General features: G+C 39.0%; 5 protein-coding genes across 20 annotated transcripts in view; 2 read left to right on the forward strand and 3 right to left on the reverse strand.

Annotated features, from left to right (window-relative positions):
- Positions 1-914: 914 nt before the first annotated feature.
- LOC124182789 lies at positions 915-7,496 on the reverse strand. Of its 3 annotated transcripts, none has more exons than XR_006870859.1 (9): positions 7,248-7,496; positions 6,883-6,925; positions 6,660-6,784; positions 3,866-6,568; positions 3,617-3,774; positions 3,323-3,527; positions 3,091-3,213; positions 2,728-2,937; positions 915-2,543 (listed from the first exon to the last, which is right to left on the reverse strand). XR_006870859.1 is itself a non-coding variant. In XM_046570506.1 (9 exons), coding segments are annotated over exons 1-9 (3,297 nt in total). In that variant the 5' UTR covers positions 7,250-7,496; the 3' UTR covers positions 2,586-2,828. The 3 variants fall into 3 exon arrangements, 2 of the variants coding, with proteins under 2 accessions (XP_046426462.1, XP_046426450.1); XM_046570506.1 differs by lacking the exon at positions 915-2,543 and having other exon boundaries at positions 2,586-2,937; positions 3,866-5,314; positions 5,486-6,568; XM_046570494.1 differs by lacking the exon at positions 915-2,543 and having other exon boundaries at positions 2,586-2,937.
- A 146-nt stretch (positions 7,497-7,642) lies between these two features.
- LOC124182885 (DET1- and DDB1-associated protein 1) lies at positions 7,643-8,965 on the forward strand. Its single transcript, XM_046570670.1, has 4 exons — positions 7,643-7,868; positions 8,161-8,299; positions 8,554-8,615; positions 8,739-8,965. The coding sequence occupies exons 1-4, from the start codon at positions 7,866-7,868 to the stop codon at positions 8,844-8,846; spliced, it is 312 nt and encodes a 103-aa protein (XP_046426626.1). The 5' UTR covers positions 7,643-7,865; the 3' UTR covers positions 8,847-8,965.
- Positions 8,966-10,498: 1,533 nt separating this feature from the next.
- On the forward strand, positions 10,499-13,279 carry LOC124182875 (putative sodium-coupled neutral amino acid transporter 7). 2 transcript variants are annotated; one of them, XM_046570648.1, is made up of 5 exons: positions 10,499-10,802; positions 11,166-11,283; positions 11,395-11,755; positions 11,943-12,192; positions 12,309-13,279. In XM_046570648.1, exons 2-5 carry the CDS (start codon positions 11,181-11,183, stop codon positions 12,966-12,968), a joined length of 1,374 nt encoding a protein of 457 aa, XP_046426604.1. In that variant the 5' UTR covers positions 10,499-10,802; positions 11,166-11,180; the 3' UTR covers positions 12,969-13,279. The 2 variants fall into 2 exon arrangements, with proteins under 2 accessions (XP_046426604.1, XP_046426614.1); XM_046570658.1 differs by lacking the exon at positions 10,499-10,802 and adding an exon at positions 10,824-10,970.
- Positions 12,847-19,963, reverse strand: LOC124182735 (E3 ubiquitin-protein ligase RNF123-like). Of its 5 annotated transcripts, none has more exons than XM_046570365.1 (11): positions 19,412-19,963; positions 18,714-18,856; positions 18,296-18,630; positions 16,914-17,897; positions 16,311-16,447; positions 16,115-16,251; positions 14,915-16,056; positions 14,498-14,826; positions 14,237-14,402; positions 14,007-14,150; positions 12,847-13,859 (listed from the first exon to the last, which is right to left on the reverse strand). In XM_046570365.1, exons 2-11 carry the CDS (start codon positions 18,827-18,829, stop codon positions 13,531-13,533), a joined length of 3,819 nt encoding a protein of 1,272 aa, XP_046426321.1. In that variant the 5' UTR covers positions 18,830-18,856; positions 19,412-19,963; the 3' UTR covers positions 12,847-13,530. The 5 variants fall into 5 exon arrangements, with proteins under 5 accessions (XP_046426321.1, XP_046426339.1, XP_046426331.1 ...); XM_046570383.1 differs by having other exon boundaries at positions 16,115-16,218; positions 18,714-18,906; XM_046570375.1 differs by having other exon boundaries at positions 16,115-16,236; positions 18,714-18,906.
- Positions 19,964-20,093: 130 nt separating this feature from the next.
- Positions 20,094-24,428, reverse strand: part of LOC124182755 (SLIT-ROBO Rho GTPase-activating protein 1-like) — a 42,230-nt gene continuing 37,895 nt past the window's right edge. For all 9 annotated transcript variants that reach the window (XM_046570407.1, XM_046570415.1, XM_046570441.1 and 6 more), the window contains one exon: positions 20,094-24,195. In XM_046570407.1, the coding sequence (XP_046426363.1) occupies positions 23,050-24,195 (1,146 nt within the window). In that variant the 3' untranslated portion in view covers positions 20,094-23,049. The remainder of the gene's footprint in view (positions 24,196-24,428) is intronic.

The following is a 24,428-nucleotide window of genomic DNA, read 5'->3' on the forward strand; positions in this document are numbered from 1 at the left end:
GAAGAAGAAGACGAAGAAGACGGCGGGTGCACTGGGCAGCCAGTCCACGCTTCTCCGCTATAACAGCACACCGTACCGCTTTGGTGACAACTACACAACGGAAACGCGGAACGTCGACGAGGAGACGAAGACGACGAGGACGTCGACGAACCTCACGAGACGCCCACTTGTCGCAGTCCAGGCGGGACGAACGCCGCCGCAATCCAGCGACAGATATTACTTGGGCAACTTGTTTCGTTCTGCACCTACGCGCGGATCCCATGGATTCGACTTTCTCGATTTTCACGACTGCTGCAGATGGGCCCTTATTTCAATCCGAATAACATATTTCTCGCTGGGAACTTGATAAGATATACCCATCAGTTCAACTCGTTATTTATTTTTAATTTCTTTTTATTCCGCTCCTTCTTCGTATATTTTCTGTATTGAATTACAAGTTGGTTTTTTTTTTTTCACACAGGCTATGTAAAGATCAAGCTCTGACGGCACGCTGATAGAAATATACCGATATCGTATTTAGCAGCGACACGCTGATTAAGCATGTATACAGAAATTTTACCGGAAAAAGTCTCGAGTTAGTTTGCGGCTGGATATTGAGCTGAATAAAAGGCAAACTTAATTGACGTGGACATTTGAATGATGCACTGAAAAACAGCGTGAGAAAGTATAATAATTTGAGATATTATATCGCGTGAAGAATGGATTAGAGGAGAATGATTGATTACATGACGTAATGGTTAGGGAAGTAAAAATGAATGAAATGTAATTGAAAAGAAGGAGTATAAATAAATACAATGTCCAATGAAGACTTAAAAAGAGTACCAAAGTAAAGTCCGGTTTGTGTATATAGCGCGGAACAAAATGCGCAAATAAAAATCAATAAAAATCCCGCGATATTTGCTACTGCAGAATGTTACATGAATCGTTCGAAGAGAGAATATAGGTATAAAATGTACAAGCATGGGGTATAAGATGTGATTTACGACGCGCTACCTGCACCCGCAGGTATAGGAAAGTTGAGTGCATGATGTATGTACTTATGTACAAGTTCAAATACGATAATGAAGAATACACGTGCGGGTAGTTTGCCTACGGAGTCGTGCGGTTTTATAAATATACGGAACACGAGGTCGGCGTAAAAGCGATACGTTAAATAGATAGCCGCGGCATACGGAGATCCGAACGATTGGATAGGAAGGAACAGCACGCTGGCGTGAGGCGGGCGCGCTCGATAAAGCCACGTGAAAGTCGAAACCGGTCTGCGGGGCTGCACCTTCGGCCACCGGTAACTCTCCGCAGGTTTCATCAATGGCTGAAGCAATTCGGACAGAACGTGAGTGTTGTAATCGGTCCGCACCGCGCCGCGCAGAACGAAGCGTGGGCGGACTCGCGCGCTGTAACCAGCCAACGGACGGTTACACCCGTCGCGTCGCCCTCGGGAGATGCCGCCGAACGAGTCCCGAAACCCAAACCAGTGATCGCTCTCCCATTGAAAGAGAGATAAAACGATCTTCCAATAACCATTACACCTAATGATCCTCATTTTCCTCGCTTTTCAATATCGCCTATTCCCTGTGTACAATTCATTTAATTATCTTGAATTGTTGTCTGATACCCAAATCAATTGCCTTTTTCGTAAATTATTTCTTTACCTTTCAATCTATCTGTATAATTGCCGCTGGACGTATCCCATACGAAGGAAATACTTGTAGGGCGATAAAAAATATAGGAACGTTCGGTCGTGTTAGCATTAACAATTGGCGAATTAATTGATATTTGTTTTCTTGAAAAGTTGTGTCATATCTACTGAATTTTTCCTTTAACAATGGAAGAAAGTTCGAAAAATGAAAAAACATCGAATGATTTATACTTGATAGTATTAGGAAGTTTTGGATTCAATAAATTTGTACGAGGCATGTTTATGCTAGGTGTGAACAAACGGTAGCTCCAAGGTTTACGATTGTTCTTAGAAATTCTACTACTGTAAACAAAATTTTACATACATATACCGCATTACGTATACAGTATTCGAGCGTATGTACCTAAACCTACGTATACATAGTAATATGATAACTGTACTCGAAAATTTCGAAACTTCGTGAGATCGAGTTTTCTACTCGACAACTTGACATTCCGTTCATAAAATCGGGTGATATATCTCGCAGGTAAAGCCCACGCCGCTTCCGTGGGAAGGCCCTTTACGAAAATCAAGAATAAAAAATCAGACGGCGCTGTTAATTAGATATAATTTCTTCTCCACGTTTTACGCCTACCGGCCTATATTGATAACCGATAATCCAAACCTTAATTATAATTGATCCTATCAATCTTCGTCTGCCGTAAATGTGACCATGTTTCTGTTCATCAAAGTTATTCAAAATTGGTATAAGCGGTATCCGGGCTTTTTTTTCACTACAGCATTTCTAAGAAGGTGTAGTTTCAAACTACGATGTCTGTCCTCGTGCTACTGATACTACTTCGGGTTGAAAATTACAGACCGTAATACGGTAGAATAAGTTTCGCCGATGTTTACAGGTGTGGACCTTTCATGTTATGTATCATATGAAAATTAAAAAATGAACACATATACATATATCTAGTATAAAAATGTACGTATTCTATACTTTTCGTCTTAATTAACTTATCTACAATTAACGTCATTATTGCCACCATATTCCAAGACCAATTTTTGAACATTTTACAAGTTGGAAATAAAAATCAACTTACCTAATTATCTTGTAAAATTCACGAACACCTTGAGGACGCTTGGCATCGAGTTACTTGCTTCTAAAATCTGATATAATAAACTAGAGTTTGACAGATAAGTGTCATTTTTCGACAACTAACGCGATATACTCCTTAACGGCGTCGATCCATCTGGTCAAGAATCTGTGATCCTTTTTCACACCGGTGATTAATTGCTTGATATCTTTTTCTCTAAAAAAAAAAGAATATAACATGTAAGTACAGGGTTCTTCATAAATCTGAATCACTTTTGTGCATTATAATTGCATATATAAGCGATATAGATTAAGGGTAAGGACTTCTCGTGTGATTCAAGTGCATAGAAAAGTGTGATGAAAAACTTACTTTATGTTACCTAAAAGACATTCCACGGTTACGTCATTTGGCCTAATATCTTCAAATGGCTCAAGATCTACAGTAACTTTTATCACCAGTTGTACTTTGTAGCTATGAAGTTGAAACGATATCCTGTGAGATAAATGTAAATCTTTATTGCCCTATGCGCCGATTTTAAGCTTAACAGGAATAGCTATTTTTCTCAAGTTATTTCCAAGATTAAATGATTTTCTATATTCACCTATTTCCCGATCTTGTTATCGCATGAAAATCCCGCAGCTTATCAAACTCGTACATAAAATCTATCAGTAATTTCACTTCGTTTGAAATCAAGTCTAGCAAAGGTAAAATACCCTGCGTTGTTCGATGTACCAATTTCAAATGCTCAGGATCGAGTTTTTTTAATAGTATATTATGGACCAGAGAAATATCATCATCTGCAGAATCTGTATCAAATATATTTTTAATGCGAATTGTTATCGGTTTGTTTATATTGGAGATTTGTTGTCTCAAGTCAAATAAAATTCCAACGTACCCGGGAGAAGTGAAATTATTCTAATATGTGTAATTAGATAAGGTTCAGTCAACTCTTTATTTGCTTCAAGATTTATTATGACGACGAGGGATTTTGAAATAAAGTCGATTATGACTTTTTCTGTATCCAGTGACCTTATTTCCCAAATGCAATTATCTCTGAAATCGAAAATGTTATTTCAATAATTAATTATCAATGCAATTTCAGTTTCCTGACTTATTTTTCAGGTCTTAGGAATCGTCGACTCACCTTTGAGCATACTTCGCAAGTTCTTCACTGAACATCACAAAGCAACAATTGTCATTGTACTCCAAACATTTCTTTGGCATCAAGAAACTTTGCGAACTTTTATCACACTCTACTGAGGCTGGTTTGTGTTCCTCACAAATATGCGGCAGCTCCGTAATTTCCAAATCTGAATCGGAATATGGGTCTGTTCCTTTTGCTTCTATGAAAGAATATTCCTTCCCACTGATGACATCTTTAGTCTGAGTCAGTGGAGCTGCAGGTTTTGAATCGTCATTCTGACTAATCATCAAGATTTCAGGATCTTCACAGAAATTTGGAGCAGGAGTTGTAGTAGTTATCTCTTCGCTGCTTTTTTGCTTTTCGTCAGCAACATCACTAACACAATTGCTTCCGATCGTTCTATCTATAGATATTGTGCTTTGTGATTCATGCATAACTGTATTGCTTGATGGAGGTGCGTTGATCACTTGGAAACTCGTATTTTCCTGCAACTCCAAGTTTTTAGTGACAGAGTATTCTTTGGTGAATACACAGTTTTCTTCAGCATTGGGACTTGCTATCTTAAGCCGTTTAGACCTCGGAGTAATCATATTAGACAGACTGTAGTTACTTGTATTGACCAATTCGTTATCAACTAAATGCTGTACTAAGCCATTCTCAGAGTTTTTGTTTAGCAACATTTGATCGGATGATTTGCTTGTTTCCATAATTTCCATACCCTCATCCGACTTCCTCTTCTTACTGAATTGTGGTTCACTTGACATGATGCCTGTGTTGAACGACAAATCTTGCTCTTTTACGTTCACTTCGGCGCTAAGATTATCCAGAGCTATGCTCGGAGAGCTGATGATGCCAGCATCGTGTTCAGCTCTTTCGTTCTCCGAGGAATCACAGCGTTCGTTGTTTTCAATATTTCTCGTGCTCTCTCTAGGTATTCGGTTTATTTCATTCTGTGGTTCTTGAGTTTCAATTTCAACAGAAATTGAATCAGTGCTCAAATGCGTGATTTGCTCTTCTACATGTAATTCTGGATTTATCTGGGTAGTATCAATATTGCAATTATTAAATAGTGCAGGATGATTGATTTCCAATATAAGATTTTCATCTCTGTCATCTTCTATGTTTTTAGCTGTATTAATTGCTGTTGTAAATTCCATACACGAGTCATCGCATGTGTTTGTCTGATCCTTATTTTCAACTACTAATTCCGGTGCAGATTCTATGCTGCTGGGCTTACTGCTAGAAAAAAGATTGTCAGATCTTTTAAATTTCTGTAACATTAAATTATTTTCATGTTGTTCACTCACAGGCAATTCAAATGGTATAATATGCTGTATGTCATTTATATCGCTAGAATTTCTATTCTGATCTGGACCAGTTCTCAATGTATCGATTGCTTCTGTCATTTCGCAGCCAATGTCACTAAAGAAAATAGTTTTATCCCTTAATTTTGCCATATTTTCATGTTGTTTACTCACAGGCAATTCAAATTTCATGACACGCTGTACATCATTTGTATCGCTAGAATTTCTATTCTGATCTGGACCAGTTCTTAATGTATCGATTGCCTCTGTCATTTCGCAGCCAATGTCATGAAAGAAAATAGTTTTATCCCGTAATTTTGCCGTATCTTCTTCAGACTTTTTAGACATTTTTAACTCCTGATCACAATGCGTTGACAGTATCCTGATGTCTTTTGTCATAAAAGGTACATTGTTGAGTTGATATTCAACAGATTTGTCCAGTAAAGTCTTACAGGAAGTCTGACATTCATTAGACACAGGCGCCATTCTTCGTGATGCCATCTTATCTTCAGATAAATTCCTGACAGGCAACAAGTGTCTTACATTACCGATAGCTTTTGTTATGTCACAACTAAAATCATCGAAAAATACAGTCTTGTTGATGGCCCGAGCAACTTCATGTTCGTTCATACAACAATTGCTTTCTAAATTATTCTTAATGTGTTGCTCATCATTATGAGTAACTTTGGAGTTGCTCGTCATATTATTTTCTTTATCTAAGCCCGGATTTGAGTGTGATTTTGTCAAAGTCAGATCCATCCCTGAGTCATCAAATATTATAGTCTGATTTTCTATAGGAGATTCTATATTCACCTTTTCTGAATGTGGAACTATCTTGATAGGTGTTGAAAACTGAATATTTTTACCACTGATAACTTGGGTGAACTTCATCTCGCCGTCACTGTCATTAAAAAGCATGGTACTTTCATGTTTTCTAATGTCTTTCTCAATAGCTGTATATGTCAATTGAGAGTCGATGGCTCTTCTGACAGAAACTGTCTGCTCGATCCCACCAACCATCTCAGTTGTGTCCAAATCAACATCGTTGCAAAATATTGTTTGAGACATTAAATGGTTCAGATTTCCACGACTACAGGCAATGACATCGGTAAATTGAATGTCCGTGGCTGAGTTGGAAAAAACTTTGGTCAAAGAATAGATTGGATTATTTTGATCCATGGTTGTACATGCGTCGGTATGTATTGACTCATGTTCATTGCAAACAAATGCAGAACCCATTTCTCTCATTCCGATCTCTGCACTTTTGTTGTTTTCTATATCCAGATTGTTACTGTTTATATTCTCATTTGTAGTTTCCATCGACTTTGAGATATTCTGATCAGCTTCTTCGTAAGTATTATCCCAAATTGTACCCTGCTCCTTGTGGTCACAGAATTCTCTGCACAAATAAACATCAAGTAACCATATTGCAACTCCTATTTAATGAGATCTCATTTAAATTCAGATAATTTATGTTTGGTAACGCTTACTTGACGTGCTTCTTTTCGGCAAAGCTTACACGTCTCTTCTTTATACTATCTGGACTTGTCTCGGATGATGAAGCATTGAAATCCAAATCTTGAAATGGCTGTCGAGATTTTGGTGGCTTAAGGATCTGTTTGAGAGAAATATCAAAATGAGTAAATAAGAACTACTTATAAACTTATCTGTTTAGCCATCGTGGAATCAAAGTGACAGCCATGAAATATTTACCGAAGATCGTCGTTGGTTACTACCAGCAGAATTTCGGGTGAGCCTGTAAAAAGAATTATATTTATTGCAATCATAAACAAATGGAATTATTTCAATACGATTATAAATATATAAATTTGGGCACTCTTGAAAGACATTGATTAGGAGAGATGTTTCTTTGAAAGTAAATTATAAAATTTATTACCTCCCAACTTACAGATATTACTTATTGAAAAAATAATCCAGTCGCGAGATTTTCAATACAGATGAACGATTGTCTGAGAAAAGTTGTTCACACACGAAGAGAAAGTTAAATAAATAAATATACCTCGTAGACTGATTGAATTGATGGATCGGATTGTTTATTTGTCACAAATTATACTCACATTATTTTGTTCTTTGTGTTTCGAATTGCTCCTGTTTTAAAACTGTCACAATTTTATCACGTGATACATAAAGAATTCTAGGTCTCCAGATACCTAATAACAAGAACTATTGGCACTGATAAGCATGGAATATCACAAAAATCTCGGCGAGAATATTTTAAATTTGAACCGTTGCATTTGCCAGATTATAAACAACACTTTCGACTCTGGAATTTTTTCCGATTTTTGGTGGTATCACTGTTTAGGATGCTGTGAGTCATTGCTGCCAACTGTTCTTTAAACCTAGCGAACCTGGCAGCTGGCGACATACACCGTGAAATGTCAAGTTGCGCTGCGCGCGATATTGAGAGAAACCGATAAGGTAGAGTCCCTTTTTCTGTAGGAATTCCGTGGGGAGACACACCATTATCGCACCATCTGTAGTGGTCACGACCGTGGTAGTGGTTCAGTAGAGCATGTGTCTATACGTTTGGAAACATTTGGAAAATAGGTTGTTTTTTTATGATTTTAACTAAGATTTTCTTTCGCAAATACGGAACACTCTCGCACTTGATTATAGCGCGGTACACCATTTACAGATTTTGTGTATTCTGAACTTGCGATTAGCGTTCATTAGCAATGGTAAGTTATTTTCCACCTCGCATGTATCGACCAATTTTTTAGGTTACGACCAGAGTACCACTTCCCTGTGATTTTAAAATACTACGTTACACCGAAAAAAAAATTTGAATTTTCACGAACGTGGTTAATTTAACTTCATAGTTCTTGTTCACAATTGTTTTTAATGTAAGTGAAAGAATTATTGCATTACTGCTTCCGATTAAGCCATACCAAATAGACTCCACCTTGCATGATATGTACATACATACATATTTAAGATACGTCAATCAATTTATGGAATATTTATTTACAGTCTGTTGCGGAATTTCTCAAAGGATTACCGTCACATGATGAAAACAACTTTGCTAATTTTCATACAGATAATGGAAATCGAACTTGTGTCAAGAGACCATCGGTGTATCTGCCTACTAAGGACTACCCATCCGAACAAAGTACTAGAATATCTACTTCATTATTTTTCCAAACAATTCTTTATAAAGTGAGAAATACTTCTGACATGGTCTCACTCTGTTAACAAGTGAATTTTTGTTATTTGAATAGAAACGAGAAAACAGAAAAATTAATTAATCAAGATTACTACATTGTAACTTATTACTACCAACTACTTTTGAAATACTTACTCAGATTCGCGAATGCTAGGGTAAACTTTTTGGTATTTGAACTAAATAGATTTTCTATTTTTTAGTCATTGTGACTGAAAAGACAACTATTCTCCTGAGGTATCTTCACCAACAGTGGGACAAAAAGGTATTACTAATACGTATAGATAAAATTATTAGCATTGAAATATATTGGCGTTGATCAAGTTGCTGTGACATTTTTTTTTTGTCTGTACCGTAAATATTTGCTCACTAAATGAGTGTCCCGCAGAGCGCCGATAAAAAAAGAGAGCTCTTGTCCGGCGGTGGAGAGTCTCAAGAAGAAGTAACAGCGACGCGCAACAAGAGGCCAAGACTTGACTTGAACAACGCACTCTAAATCTGCGACTGTACCTATTAATGTTGAAATATACAAAAAAAAAAAGAAGAATTTCTATCTTGACAATTTGTATCATCAATAACATTAGAGCTAAATGTAGTTATGGTGCAGATAATGGTTGAAGATTGGGTCGATATTACCCAGAAAGATGTAACTTATTTTGTGACACCAAATTATAAATCTCATTTCGTATCGAAATCCACTGCACACATGTGCATGTCACACGTCCCTATTAATTATCTATCTTATAAATAATGAATTGATAACGTTTTATTTGTTACGTAGTATAAATATTACCAACGTCGTATTTTATATTGTTTACTATGTGTGTAAAGTGTAAAGCCAATCTGCAATACGTAGTTTAAATCAGAGCCATATTCCAATATACTTACGTATTTGATTTAATGATAATAATTGATATGAAAATGAGAAACTAATTCTTGTAGTCGAATGATGTAATTATTTTATGTATGTACATGTTGAACACGGTTGATTAACTTGTTCATAAATTATTTGATAATTTCCGATATACATCGCAAAAATGTTGCCAGATGATTTAGAGAATTTATTGTCTCGAGCCTTCGTAATACTGAAAGTATATACACATGCGGGTTTGACTACAATTTGAAATAATGAGAAAATTGTCGAAGTGTGAACAGTTCGCAATACTATTGGCTGCACTGTACAAATACAAAGACGTCTTTATAAAGTATATTGTAAAAATAATTTTTCCAACAATCGTGATCAGAAATCTTGTCAATCTAATGAATATTATGGACAAGCAAAAAGAAAAAAACCAGATAACATTTTCATCGACAATGAATTATAATTACACCCCCCTCTGCATGTGGTTAATAATTTGAATTGATTCTTCATTTTGTGTATTATAATAAGAATGGATCACACGAATAATTTGAAACATGTCGATGCTTTGTGTTAACGACATCGACAATGACAAGAAGCAACAAACAGGTCGCATTTGCATAAAATCTCAACGAATCTGAACAAGTTAGTTCTGTAGATTATTGTATATGTAGCATCAACTAACGAAACTTTCGTTATATTATTACGTAATTTATATCACCATTGTTAAGTATTTATTCAGCTTTATTATCTCGTGAAATTTTTTCGACACAGACGCCAATTTCGCAATAAATACTACTATGTGCGAAATTGTTCCGAATTATATTTTTTTACTATTACCACAATCCTATCTCTCTCAATTTCGATGGATGTCGACATGGATGAAGAGTAGCAAATAATTACAAAGTCATAAGAATAGATCTAATTATAACTGGATCTCGCAACCAATACATAATTTGTATCTTATTTAAAAAATGTATTACATATATTTAGTCATTATGAGTATTTGTTAAAGTTTGATTTAAGTTATCGCGTTTTGACTTGATTGATTGCCGTTCTAAACGAACGTTTATGTTATAGTAAAATTTTTTTTTGTACAGCTTAAATCAATTATTTTTAGTTTCAAGAGGGAATAAGGAGAAACAGGTGCAATTGAGGGAGTTTTAGCTATTTTTGCAGTGTCATTGTGGATAATATTTGGCAGTCGATCCTATCATTTGTGGAGTGTGATTTCTGATGACATGCGCATGCGCGAATGTGTAGTGCACCAATGATTACATTTTTTCACGCATTTGCATTACTTATGCATAGTATGTGCATGAATCGACTTTGCTTTGAACAAACTTTGAGCTTTGCTTTCAAACTCGAAAGATGATAGTGATCATTCATAGTTGTCACCGAGAAGTGAAGAGTTCTCGTCTCCGCAGTTGTAAAATGTAAAATTTGATCGACATGTTGTAACAAGACTTGCTTCGTATATTCTAATCTATCTACTTAGGTTTCTTCGATTATGTGCCATACATCGGAAAAGAAAAAAAAGTAAACAACCTAACCATTGCGCACATGTGAATGACCCAGTGAGAATAAACAAAGGTAACGATGAAACTGTTTTCAATGAAATTATATTTCAACGTAATGAATACCGATTTGATAGAACACCATAGATTGGGCGCATGTAACATTTTGACAACCTGAATGTGTGAATTACGCCGCATGTATTTATAAATACATGCCTACGTGTGCGTCACAGGGGCATTTGGGGCAGATATCACCGCAGTTCTTAATCGCTTATTTTCTTATCATGTGATGTCTCAGCTCCTTGATATTGCTCTATGACCAAGTAGCTTGTCATAGAAATACAATACAATCTGCTCGTATTTCTTCCGTGAAAATTTATACGACTTTTCCGATAGTTTCCCGTTTACGTGCATAATTATATCTATAAAAATCCCACAGCAGAGAACTGTCAACATGAACTACTTGAGAAGAGATAACGAGCGCCTGATCGGCAATGAAATTGTTCTCACAACGGCACCCAGCGCAAACACTGAATCTAGCCAAGAATGTACCGTAGGTATGTTTATGCACTAAGCTTACGCTAAGGAGTCCCATACACGACATTGTTTCTGATGAATTTGATATCTAGCATTATACATATCCCGCTACTTATTATATTTTTCTTTAGGTGCAGGATCGTTGGCTACAATCTTTCTAATAGTCAACGCTACGCTGGGTGCTGGTCTGCTAAATTTTCCACAAGCATTTGATAAGAGTGGCGGTGTGATAACCTCTATATTAGTGCAGCTGGTCTTTCTCATTTTTATTACAACTGCAATAATAGTTTTAGCACATTGTAGCGATAGCACTAATAGCTCGTCGCTACAGGATACTTTAGCTGGACTATGCGGACCTAAGTCATTGACATTCTGCGCTATTTGTGTAGTTGTTTATAGCTTTGGCTGCTGCATTACATTTCTAATCGTCATAGGGGATCAATTCGACAGAGTTTTGGCAACCGTATATGGCACCGATTTTTGCCACTATTGGTAATTTTTTCTATTATTAAAGATACTTGTTTGCAATTTTTTAACGATTGTTGTGTCCCAAAGGAATTCGTTCATGATTCATTAGGTGTTTGCGATATAAGATTGCAAGAATTCACTGCCCTTATTTGAAACATCCACCCTTGATAAGAAACGATCATTTAAACTATAAATTGCAATTGACTTCCAGGTACCTTTCAAGAGGATTTACATCTACTCTAACCTGCTGTATCCTCATTCTTCCATTATGTTTCTCAAAAAGATTGGATGTGTTGAGCTATGTAAGTTCTCTTGGCTGTCTGGCAGTAATCTATGTTGTATGGTTGATAGTTTATAAAAGTTACATAATAATCGGCGAGCCCTCAAAGCCGATGAAAATGTGGCCCATCCATTGGACCGAAATATTCCAAGTGGTTCCTGTGGTATGCTTCAGTTATCAGGTATGTACATAGGCGAGGACCCAAAATCTTTGATAATAGATTGACTATAAAAGTTTAATTGTTATTGCTTATTCTACAAAATATTTGAACAAATTTTTGTTATCTTCATCATTCAGTGCCACATGTCTGTGATACCTATGTATGCCTGCATGAAGGATCGAAAACTTGGGAAGTTCACTGTTTGTGCAATCGTCAGTATGCTAGTTTGTTTCATAGCATACACCATAGCTGGGATTTTTGGCTACTCGACATTTGGAATTGGAAAGGTACCCGATGACATTCTGCAGGGATACTCGGATGGTGGGACATTTTTGACAGTTGCAATTGTTGCGATCGCGCTTAAAAATGTTACAACTTACCCAATAATCTTATTTTGTGGCCGCGAAGCGTTCCTTGGCCTTTGCACCGAGTACATTCAGTCGCTTTTTATGTCCAGAGTAATTTTATCTCTGGTTTGGGTTGCCCTCAACTTAGTCATAGCTATCACGGTGTCTGATATTACACCAGTTATAAATTTGATGGGTTCCTTGTCAGCAGCTTTCATTTTTATTTTCCCAGGAATTTGTCTGTTACAAAATACTCTAATAAAAGATCCATACTTGTACCTGAACAAAGATAAGTGTATTGTCATTTTCTCGGCATTTTTGTTAGCCGTAGGCGCGTTTGTTTGCGGCGTTGTCTTTGTAGAGTCCATACAGGATATGGTCAGGGAAAAATCAACCTCGTCACTTGTCACAGGTTTCAGAATCGGAATCAGAGATAGCTTGTGCGTTTGAAATTGAAATATGGCTTTCATAGAGCATTCCAGAAGGCCGAAGGCAACCAAATGATAATACTTTACTACATATATTTAAGATAACGGTATACTTGCAATTTGATGAGAGCTGAAAAAAAGCTCGATGCTCTATAAATATGCACGATATCATTGCAAACGATAAAATATAAGTGATTTTATTGGTAATTATAATATTATAGTGTGAAACTTTTTATAATAATTATCAAATTCAGACTGACATTTTTGTAATGAACTATAGAACCATTGTGATCTCACTACCTACCTATTTTGATAATAAATATTTGCCTTTCATCACTCCGAGTATTATTCATCCAATTTTCTCTGAGACGCTGAAAGGAATTATGGATTGCTGGTCGAGTACCTTGGTGGGTAAAATTTATTTTTGCTCATCTAATTTATAAACAATATTTGCAACGACACCCACGTCAAGCCAGTCATGAAATGTAAAAAACTATATGAGAAATTGTATGCTTGGATAAGTTTGTTCTTTGCATACAATTTATAAACATGTCACCTTATTTTTTAGCATAACACCGCAAAATTCAGGATCTGTCAGTGGTGATCTTTTCCAGCAAGTAGTCACTAGTGAAGTCATGTAATAATTCTCCTTCAAGATCTGTAACTTGGTTTATGGTAGCTTTGCAAAAAAAACATTCTCTACTGTTCAATAAATGGTGAGCGATGCAGGCTCGGCATGAATGATGATTGCATGGTTTAAATGTCGCAGAGATCGTATACGCGTAACAAATTGTACAAATATTCTCGTCGTCGGTCAATACTTTGGTCTCAGTTAACATTGTTCTATTCAAGTCCAAGTATCTGAGCATCTCCCTTACACTGTTTATCTCCTGTTCGGTGACGTCCTCTTTATCTAAAAAATGTCAATGAAATGTGATCAGTGAATTTTTCAAATTCTTTCACCAGTTTGAAGTTACTAAGTCTTAAGGTATGTTTGAAACAACGGATTGATGAAAAATACCGAGCATCGAATATAGGCGTATTACTTAAAGTTACTCACAGTTTTGAAGGCAAAATGGCTTTATATTCTTGATCTTCTGATTCTTCGGTTTCAAGTCTCCGAGGATAAAGTAAAGCGAGCCAATTTGGAAGCTGGGCTCAGTAAGTAGGGCTCTAGTTACTTTTGGAATTTCTCTGCGCCCGGCTGTAAGTACAATATGCAGAGTGTGTTTACTGATGGTTTTCGATAGTTGATTAGCCTCAGTTCGTGCTTTATGTTTTAGCAATTACTTTTGAATGTTGATACGTCCTCCTTGAGCAAAATCAGCAGAATTCCAACAACTGCGGTAAGAATTGGGAAGTGGTCAACGGTTTCCAAGTCTGGAATATCGAGTAGCACAACGTGCTGAAAGCAACCGGACTGCGAGCTGACACGATTCAGTATTTGGCAGAGCAGCTGCGAGTGTCCAACCATAAAATTAACGATTGAATTCATGCCTGCAGGGGATCAAGGAATAGGAGATGAAATATAATTTATTGACGGTGTATTACCTGGCACAGCCTGGCAAGTAGATTTTCACTGGAGGCTTGAGAATCGTCAGTAAAAACGCCGGGTGCCAGAGTAGCAATCATCTCCAGCACCCTCAGCAAAGAAATGGCCAGATCGAAGCAGGTTGCGCATATTTTAAGTTGGCGTGACTCGATTAGGACGCGTTCTGGTCTTGAAGACACGTTTTGGATCTCTTGCAGCATCCCAATGAACTCTGAGAAAGCCCAGTTAAGCTGGTTCAGAAGCGAGTTCAAAAACTGCGTCGTTGTTGTTGGATTTGACAAAAGAGCGTCCCTTACGTGAGCCTGGTATATCAGAGAAGGACATGGCTCTGTGGAAAAGAAACCGAAATGTGACGAAACTTTCTGACCAGTTCTTTATCAGCCATTCAATAATACGTACTATCGCTATAAACTTACTTATAGGCTGCGATATTGATTCTTGCTGAAGCATCTTGGGTCCGATCTTTTTCGCGAGATGTGGACTCTTCTCGTATCGGAAAGCGAATCCGCAGCCCTGCCAGAATCTGACTAATACCCAGTTGGACTGAGCCCAAGCTCTGTTCTCATAGGGCCGTAAAAGACTGTTTACGACTTTGACCCTCGACTCGATCGGGACTCTTTCGAGGGGTCCAAGAGTCAGAGAGTTTGAAACGTATCCTGCTAAGGTGAGGATGAGAGTGTCCTTTGCATTCGCGTGAATAATCCGTGGATCGAGGAAGTGATCACACAGGAACCGTGCAACCTCGACTAGCATCTCTTGATACTCAGGAATGTCTTCAATTGGGGCGGTTGGATGTACATGGTTCCTGATCCCAACACTGAGGTCGGTCATGGCCTCGAGGTAGAAGTCAGGCACGAAGCTGAACATGTTGCCCTCCTCACTCGCGGACGTTAGAGTCAAGGTGACCACTCTCAGCAGCCATGCAAGCTGCGCTTGTTTTTCCTTGGAGTAAACGGCCGCCCTGACCCACGCCATGTGCCTCGCCTGCTCGGCGAGCTTAGTGTCGAAGACTACCATTGTCCTTGCGAGTTCGCGGTTCATCGCAGCAGCATCGGGGTCCTTCGGCTGCTTCTTGGTAATCTCTAGACGAGCCTTAACTTCGGCCATTGCAGTGATGTACTCGGCCATGCTTTCACGAAGGCTGGCGACCTTAGCAATCTGTCGCTTCGCCGCGACGTGATAAAACAGTATTATCCCATCGAGAAGCTCTAGGAGGGACATTGCTGGGTTGGCCGGCCCCAGCCGCAACGGTGTCCTGTCCTCCCGGCTGTAAGGGAAGTAGCCAAGCCTTTCCAGGATCATGGGACTCGCCGGGCCCGACGAATTGACTGTCACCATTCTCGCGAAGGCAGGGATTGCAAGAGGAAGTTCACCTAAACGTGCTGGTCCACCGGAAAAGGGATTCGACGGATCTTGTGCCTGCTCCATTGCAACTAGCACCTCGTGTTCAGGACCGAGAAGATGCAGAAGCTCGTTCTTGTAGGTTTTGTTCAGGTGTGAAAGTACCCCACCGAGTCTGTCTATCCCCGCGAAATTTATAGACGCGTCGTAGAAGGCTCTGCGATAAAGAACAGTCTTAGAGTATTAATGCGATTCAATATATGGGGAGCTTTTACCTGCATGGCACGTATACTGGATGCGAAGCGATTTCTGCGTCCCACAGCACCCTGAAGGCAACCAGCAGCCGGTGGAAACAGCAAAGAGTAATGGGCAGCGGGGTCTGGAGCACCGGCATCGTCTGTAGGAATTCGGACTGAATGCTTGGGTTTATACAAGCCGCGTTGCGGCGACTCGCTAAAAGCTCCGACTTACGCGACTTGAGATCAAGTTCTCTTGGACGAAGCGGCGAAACTTCTTGAGGAAGATTGTTCGCGACGTAGGCGAGTATGGAGTTCCGTCGTTGTTGTCCAATAGCGTGACAAGCAGCTGAACCTGAAGTGCCTCGACCTCTTCAAGAATTAAAGGATGACAACTAATCAGTCTTCATGCTATCGGTATAATACGGGGGTATCAAGTGAAACCATGCAACATTTTTTTCTAGCCCTCAAGTGCATGAGTACACTCATCGCGGAAATGGTCAATCACTATGCGTCCGTAACCGTCTTAAGATATTCAATAGAAACACCCGCATTCGCACAAGGGACAAGGGCAACTGCAGAAAACGTTGCCCATGTATAGTGGGACTATATGCAAACCTCAGCTTGTCGATTTGATACCTGACCGACATCACCCGTCTAACAATCTTGCGAGTAGTCGCTCAGGTCCTCATCGATACGCTGAGGATTTGAACTAAAGTCCTCCCGTTCAGCAAGTCTCGAACGCTACATGCTACGCTACTACGGTCGGTTCATCAAACTTCCCAAAAAGTGAAAGACCAGCAGCATCAAACACACTTTTCAACCGTTCTGAACATACCGGAAATAGCGCTCTTGATGCGGTCACAGGCGTGAAGATACTGCTTCCTATTGACTTCTACGGCCGCATCAACGGGGTCAGTTTCCCACCAAGTACTACCGACGACCTCTGCGAGTCCACTCTCATCCAGAGGCTTAACATGGACGAAGTTAGCAAAGCGAACCCTGTCGAAAAGGATGTGCTGCAAAAGATGTTGCCTCGTCGCAGTGTGCTGGCAGAGATTCGTTAGAAGAATCAGGCTCCTGCACTGGTCAGGATACTCGAGTTGAAGGGATACGTGCCGAAATGAAGAGAGAAGATAGACCACGGTGCTCTCAAGGCAGGACTTCATCTCTTCGTCCTCCAGGAACGTCCAAAGAAGATCGAGGCAGATTCGAACGCGACTCGAATCGGCACCTTTTGCCGGACTTTCGCCAGCGCCAGACAGCTCCCTTAGAAAGCGAACAAAGACGGCCTCTGTCACGTAGGGTATCGCCAAAAGTGGTCCTAGATTTTTGAGGATAGCTCTTGCCAGAGAGGCAAGAAAAGCGTTGCAGCTCATGGTCTCGGAGAAGGGCACTTTACCCTCTTCATCATCGTCATCTTCGACCATGGACTCACGTCCGTTATCGATCAGAAGTATCACCTTCCTGAGCCACTCGAACATAAGAATTGCTTTGCTAACTTGATCGGCTGGGGATGCCTGAGGAGTTTCATATCCTTGAACCGGGTATCGCAGAGGTGTCGAGCCAAAGTTAGCCGTCAGATTTTCGGTGAACGCCAGGCTGACTGTGGGAAAGTAGGCCATTCCAGCACCCGTGCAGATCCCCCCGAACGCTTTTCCCATAGACCTCCCGTTTCTGTAGAATTCCACGTCTCCCTGGTCAAGGTCCAGAGCGCAGCCGATTATATCGCCGGAGAGCCAGGGCTCCCCATACTTGTGGGTCGTTACGTTCCATCTTCGAACCCGATTCCCATCGTAGGCATACGAGTTTATGGTGTCGCCTAAAAATCGTACGGAAATCGGGATCAATTACAAATTGAAAAATAGACGCCACTGTCTTTCGCTGGCTCGCTAGACTCTCTCGTCGCCGTCGTCGCCGTATGATTACCATTCTGTCAGTATTGAGGAGTAAAACCGCCTCGACAAGAGCGATCGAGAGAATCTGACGGATGCTCGCGAGTAACAATTAGGGATATCGAGGACCGTGGACTATTTCACAAAGTTTGGCACTATAGCTAGCGACAAAGGTGGCGTAAAAGTAGCGTTATTCTTGCGTTTGCCAACGTTGCCAACAATCGGTTATTTTGGATGTTTCTCACGAGAAGATCGCTATTTTCGCGTCGACTTTGCCGTTATAGCGTTAATGAACAAGCCCGCAGAAGAATCCCCGGGAACGCACCGACGCCTGACTCTTGGCTAAACTTGCACTGAGCCGTTCCCCAGCCCACCTGCATGACTCCCTTCGAGCCTAGCTGGAGTTCGTACATCCACTTGCCGGCGAAGAGACCGACGTTTGCCCTCATCGTGCTAAAGTTACTCTGAGAATTGACGCTCAATCTATCCGGAGATACGATGAAGAGACCGTGGTGCGTGGAGACGTCGAAACGCACAATTCTCGGCCCTATTCGACCGGGTCTCGCGTCTTCCTCTACCATTGACGATGAGGCCGACTCATTTTCATCCGTCAGCACCATTTTCATGTAATCATTCGCCGTTCCAAGATACCGAACCACCCTAAGTTGTGTGGGAAAATATGATTAGCACAGAATATCTTTGTAAAAAGTGCATAGCGACATTTATTCATCGCGCATAAGTACCTCGCATATCCCGATTTCTCCGGAAGCTTTCCGCGATCTTTGGTATCCTTTGCCGCGCTTTCCTCGACTAGCACACCTGGTCCAAATACGTTTCGAAGTATCTCTGCCATGTTCATTTCGTCACTCCGTTCGATCGTGCCGATCTGAATTAAATCGCTCCTTTGATCATTTAGGTAAGGCTGATCGTGAGATGCTGTTGATTCTGGTACAGTTATTAGAGATTCACGATTCCTTATTGTTAGAGGAAAACTTCTTATAAGCAAAACACTAGAGTACGAAAAAATTACGCTCTAGTTACCAGATTTCACCGAAATTTTGCCAGTTTTAAAAACGCAACATTTACTTCAAGATGATTGTGCGGGGGATCAAGTCTGTTACTCTTTTTTAAATTTGTCACATTATAGATATGCGCTAAACCAATCAGAAAGAGTTCCCACGTATGCTTTTGAGATAAGCTGCATCTCACTTACTTGTTTACGCAACATTGAAATAACGAGAAATACGTTACCTACACAATATTATTTATTTTTTATTCTATAATCCCTAACACCGATGGACGTATAAATATTATACTATACTATTGCTCGAAGCACTGTGTACATATATTCGTAAAGCACTGTAGATTGCGTAAGCATAAGATTGTAGGGTCCTAAAACCCTAATGATTATAAATAAAAATCACAAGATAAAAACACTTGCCTAATTGAAGATCGTTGGAGTTCTCTTCATTCAGTTTTTGAATTATCTTCCAAAGACCTTATCAATTTGTCGATGTGTATTAGGTTCCTCGTGTCAACGGCTACTCGTTAATTGGCATCCTTTTTTTACGTTAATTACTTTCGGATTAGAAAAGCTCATGTAGGCGTAATCGGAGGTGTTTCAACGCCGGTGTTTGTCCGTGATGTTTTCCCGGCGGAATAATTTACCGCGATTTGGGCAGCTCGCGCGTGGATGATTTTGCCACCATTTTAGCTCAAGGTGACAGCACACGAAAAACCGAATATAAAAAAAGAAAAATATCTCGGTCGTAATCACCAAACGTCGAAACGCTCATGCGCAAATCGTTCTGGCGCCGACGCGCCCGAAATTATTTGCAGCCGTATGGATATATTCCAAGACGCATGCGTACCTTAGACCTCTTGGTAAAACGCACTGTTTCACTTTTGAATTTTTTCTGCTCTCACCCGCATGATATTCTAGATACGAAAATACGATACGATTTATCAATTACGGTAAAGAAATGTCGTTGTTTAGTTGGACACGAATGAAATGATAATTCTTTGAGAAAAAAAAAAAATGTCTTTCGACAATTTTTAAAATCTACTAATGCTTTTCGTATACATCTGGCAAGTGTAAAAATCAAAATACAACTCGCTACTTCTCTGGTTGAGTAATCCATACAGTCTGCGTACGTTTGTTTATTATAATTATTTCTGGCTTTGTTATTACCACTATCCATAGTATTGTTGTTATTATTATAACTATAGTTGACGAGGCTTATGATAATCGTAGGGATACAAGTATGTACGAATATGGTGCATAATAACATATATAAATATAGATTAGGTTTTCTCACTTTCTTAAAATCATCAACACGATGTATAATAATTATAGTAACTGGATCATGATGATAAAATTAATTTACTTAAAATCAATGCGGTTTATATTATATGCGTATGTAGTTTTAATCACAATTAAAACAATTCAAGGTGTGTAGAAAAATGACTATACAGAGACGATAATTATTAATCAAAATTTATGAATTATTAAAATATGAATATTATAAAGACTTTTCGCAGAACCGATAAACCAGCCTATAACACATCGAGTCTTTATTGGTTTTGGTAATGATCTTGACGAAGGGATGAAAAGTAGGAAGGGTATAAGGGCTGTGAATGAGTGAGAATGAGCGGGTCTGACTTTGGTATGTTTTCAACCAGGATTGGTCATCAGTTCTTGCACCCACGACAATATTTATACAATTAATAATAATTATTCAATTTAAAAACTGTAATAGTATTAATAATAATACATGTAACGTATTTTCGTATGCAAGTTATAATTATCATTAATTATTAACGTAGCTATTGTTAATTTAGACACAACTAGTAATTAGTTGAACCTTATTCAATTGCTTGACCGAATAATCAATAATTATTGAGTAATTAATTAGTCAATGAATTAACTAATACACTTTTCGTGAATATACTTACAAGAGTAGGCGATTACGCTGTATACGATACGAGTATAGGTACTGTGATTTGTGTTATTAAGGATTATTAATATTATTACGTTGTTTATCAGAGGGCGGTATGATTATAGTATAATGTAGCTGTTGTAAGACAATATAATAATAATGATTCGTTTATTGACAGTACGCCAATATCGCGACGCCCACTATTGTTATACAATTAACTAATAGTTTATAGTGTACGGTATACGGAGTATATTGTGTGGCATTCTTAGTACTCGAGAAGCATAATAAATGTCTGAAGAATTTTTAGTAAAATTTATGAGTATACATTTTCGTAGGCAGAAAAATGTTATTCCAATTTTGAAACTCTAGATCAGCAAATTATTGTATATATTATATTTCGATGACGTGACTGTCTATGTATTGCGTTATCACAGGGACGAATTGAATGAGTGCTCTGACATTTCACTGTAATTTCCCCCTAGACTATAACCGGCTTTATAATCGTCGAATTTTTCAATGCTACATTTCCACATATCGAACGTATTACTCCGCATCGAACATTGCAGCAATTACGTATACAAATACTTATCTACTTCTATCTAGCATGTATTATTCCTAGGGACTATTATACTAATTGTAAGTATAATATTTGTGCGTGATACGCTTAATCTCTTTATCCTTATTGTTTTTAGCCTAGAGGCTGACTTATTACACAGAATTTCAGTAAAACGCCGCATCACGGTCACACGTGGCATTTTCCGTACGGAATAGAAATGTTGAGTACTGAATTTGAATTTCAATCTCTCATTTATAAAACATACAAAATATACATACAATTTCAATTTTTAATAAAATTGTACAATTAAAGCGGAAAATTTTATTACGGTAATTGCAGCAGTGCGCAAAAATTTGAGTAAAATTATTTCAATTCTTTTTTTTTCATCCAAGGTAAGAAAGATTAAGTAATTTGTGACCGTCATGTGGTAGTTTAACGAGACTCTATGATTTACCACCAAATGGAGCCGTGAAGACTCTTGATCCGTTTTTTGTGTCCCTGTATCGATTGAGATCTTATCACGACATTGATAAAACTTTTTACTTATTGTTAAAATACGAACGCGAGGGTAATTATCTACTCCTCTATCCAAGAAATTAAGGAACATCAAACGCGTCTCAACTGAGAATATGATATAATAATATCCATAGATTTCATAGCACATTTTAGGAGGTGTCAAAAATACTCCCGTAGTTGTGCATAACTAGAATAAAAAACTCGAGTCAATTTTGTAATTTACACATCTGACGTAGGTATTATTTTTCTCTTCTCGACTTCAAGACGATTTACTTGAAAATTTTTCATGATCCTATACTAATTGGCCAACTTGGTATTGACGGGCACAATAATTTGGAACTTCACATGACAAATTATAATAGTGTTTTTTATCTGAATATATCAGAATTTGATGCACTGGTTCTTTAGAAAAATAGTTCGTATAGATAGTCACCTTGAAGAATTTCGTCTGGGAATAATTATATTTGAAACATTTATGCCACGTGAGTTTTTCTCTTGATTACAAGTACCGCAGCATCTACTTGAATAGTATAAACTATTGCCCTTCATTACAATGCCAGCCAATTACTAACCACTCAGCGTATACTAAAAGTAATTTAACGAATTTGCGATAAAATAAATCTTACATCTGAAATGCAAATTCGTTTCAATAACGTATTAATAACGTTACTACATATTAATATAAGTTCGCATATTATGCATAATAATATAACAGTACTAAAACCTACTGTAATTATCGTAACTCGTTATTAATTCTAAATATTTATTGTATAATGTACTTCGATGCATCCTCAACGTACGGTATACCGTTCGCGCTTCTATCTTTCACTCCTTTTTCTACTCGAGTTTAATGACTAGAACGTCTAACAGCGAGTCATTTGGTAAAAAATAATACGTTCAACGGAGGGAGAGTAAAATACCTAACTATAAGTATTAGTTCTTAAAAGGTTTCAAACAGGAATCAAGGACGACAAAAATCAAGAAAGAAAAAAAAATGTAAAATTGGGGTACGGGAAGACGGGATCGCGGACGGAAGCGGACAACCCAGGCCGTAACGACTTGTATAAATCAATTAGCCTGTTCGGTGTTTTGTGCCTGCTTTTCAATCTTTCTAGCAAGTTCCGGGCTCATATGAGGATGAGGAAATGGTAGTACCGGCTTCCTCAGTATTGTCGGTTTCACTTTAACTTGTGGTTTGAACGACGACACCTGACTTCCTCCTGTTAGATGCATTTCAGCAAATTTGGCTGCGATTATTGGAGTCGATCGTGGTGGCAACGGAGAGCGAAGTGGCGTTGGAACGTCTCCCACAGCGACTTGAGTCGAACTAGCCGACCTAACGATTCCCTGATTCTCTGCCGGGTCCTGTCCCCCTGAGTTTACACAATCCTCAGTCTCTCGATCCTTAGGCTTCGTGCTTCCCAATTCAGATGCAGATGTTGCGGCACTGCTTTTAGTGTTTTTTTTCAATGTACACTGGTTCTGTTTGGCGAATCTCTCTGCAGCTGTACTCATGTCTGGCGACTCAGGGCCTCCATTCGGGGAAGTTGCAGCTTCTGTACGTGAGGTTTGAGGAGGAGGGGTAAGAACACGGGGCGCTGTTTCGTCGTCTGAACTACTCAGGCTGCTGGAAGACGCAGATTTGTTGTCAGCGTCCTGAGCTGATAGTGGAAGGTCCATTACGAGATCCGGTGTGTGTTTCTGTCTCATTTCACGGAACTCTTGCTGGGAGGACCGGAAGGACTTGATGCCTGAAATTGGAAGGCCAGAACTGAGATGGGTTTGGGAAGTTGCACGTCTCTGCCAGAGTTCACGATTCGCAGAGAAGGTGGTCCTCTCCCTGTCTTCATCCTGGTCTTCGTCGTCTGTGACGTTCGCCTGCAGTGGCAACTGACCGGGACTTGTCACATCACCACTCATACTCTGTGACTTCCAGTGCTGCCTTCTTGCTCCCCCGCGTTTTGCCACTTCCAATTCATCGGCAGGTGTGTGGTGACGGTGTCCTGATCTGAGATGGGGGTTGTGATTTTGCAGCTGTTGATTCTGGGAATCGTCTCCTATTACTGTTACAGGATCAGACTGATCTTCTGGGTTGTAGATCTCTGATGGCGTGAGTCGAATGAGCTCTATCGAGTGGTCAGAAGGCAGCGAAATACAGTCTACATCGTCATTGGTCCTTGGCTCCAAAATGGACTTCGTAGGCGTCTCTGAGTCCTGTCGGAGTGACGTTAACTTTTAGATTAAGCGCCAGGATCCGTTTTTAAAAGAGGTACATGTATGTGCAGAAATAGTAGGTGTAAGTGAAACTTTCTTTGTCAAAAACGCCTGTACCGTAACCAATGACTGTTTGCTATCTGCTCGTCAATTCTTCAAACATTGAAATAGTTATTATTTGAAGATGATTCTTTAATTCTAGTATTTGCTCGTACCCGTGACGAAGAAAGCTT

Source organism: Neodiprion fabricii, chromosome 1, assembly GCF_021155785.1.
Source record: "Neodiprion fabricii isolate iyNeoFabr1 chromosome 1, iyNeoFabr1.1, whole genome shotgun sequence".
Lineage (NCBI taxonomy): Eukaryota > Metazoa > Arthropoda > Insecta > Hymenoptera > Diprionidae > Neodiprion > Neodiprion fabricii.

Bases quoted from the DNA above. Each gene is read 5' to 3' on its own strand.
- LOC124182789 (XM_046570494.1), bottom strand. The intron at 6,569-6,659 runs GTAAGCGTTACC...TTATTTGTGCAG, and splicing joins GCCGAAAAGAAGCACGTCAA to AGAATTCTGTGACCACAAGG. The intron at 3,775-3,865 runs GTGAGTCGACGA...TTTCGATTTCAG, and splicing joins CTTGCGAAGTATGCTCAAAG to AGATAATTGCATTTGGGAAA.
- LOC124182885 (XM_046570670.1), top strand. The intron at 8,300-8,553 runs GTACTAGAATAT...TCTATTTTTTAG, and splicing joins GGACTACCCATCCGAACAAA to TCATTGTGACTGAAAAGACA. The intron at 8,616-8,738 runs GTATTACTAATA...AGTGTCCCGCAG, and splicing joins ACCAACAGTGGGACAAAAAG to AGCGCCGATAAAAAAAGAGA.
- LOC124182875 (XM_046570648.1), top strand. From the start codon at position 11,181: ATGAACTACTTGAGAAGAGATAACGAGCGCCTGATCGGCAATGAAATT. The intron at 11,284-11,394 runs GTATGTTTATGC...ATTTTTCTTTAG, and splicing joins TAGCCAAGAATGTACCGTAG to GTGCAGGATCGTTGGCTACA. The intron at 12,193-12,308 runs GTATGTACATAG...TTCATCATTCAG, and splicing joins TGGTATGCTTCAGTTATCAG to TGCCACATGTCTGTGATACC.
- LOC124182735 (XM_046570365.1), bottom strand. From the start codon at position 18,829: ATGAACATGGCAGAGATACTTCGAAACGTATTTGGACCAGGTGTGCTA. The intron at 17,898-18,295 runs GTGCGTTCCCGG...TACGATTTTTAG, and splicing joins TAGCCAAGAGTCAGGCGTCG to GCGACACCATAAACTCGTAT. The intron at 16,057-16,114 runs GTAAAAGCTCCC...TCTTTATCGCAG, and splicing joins CCAGTATACGTGCCATGCAG to AGCCTTCTACGACGCGTCTA.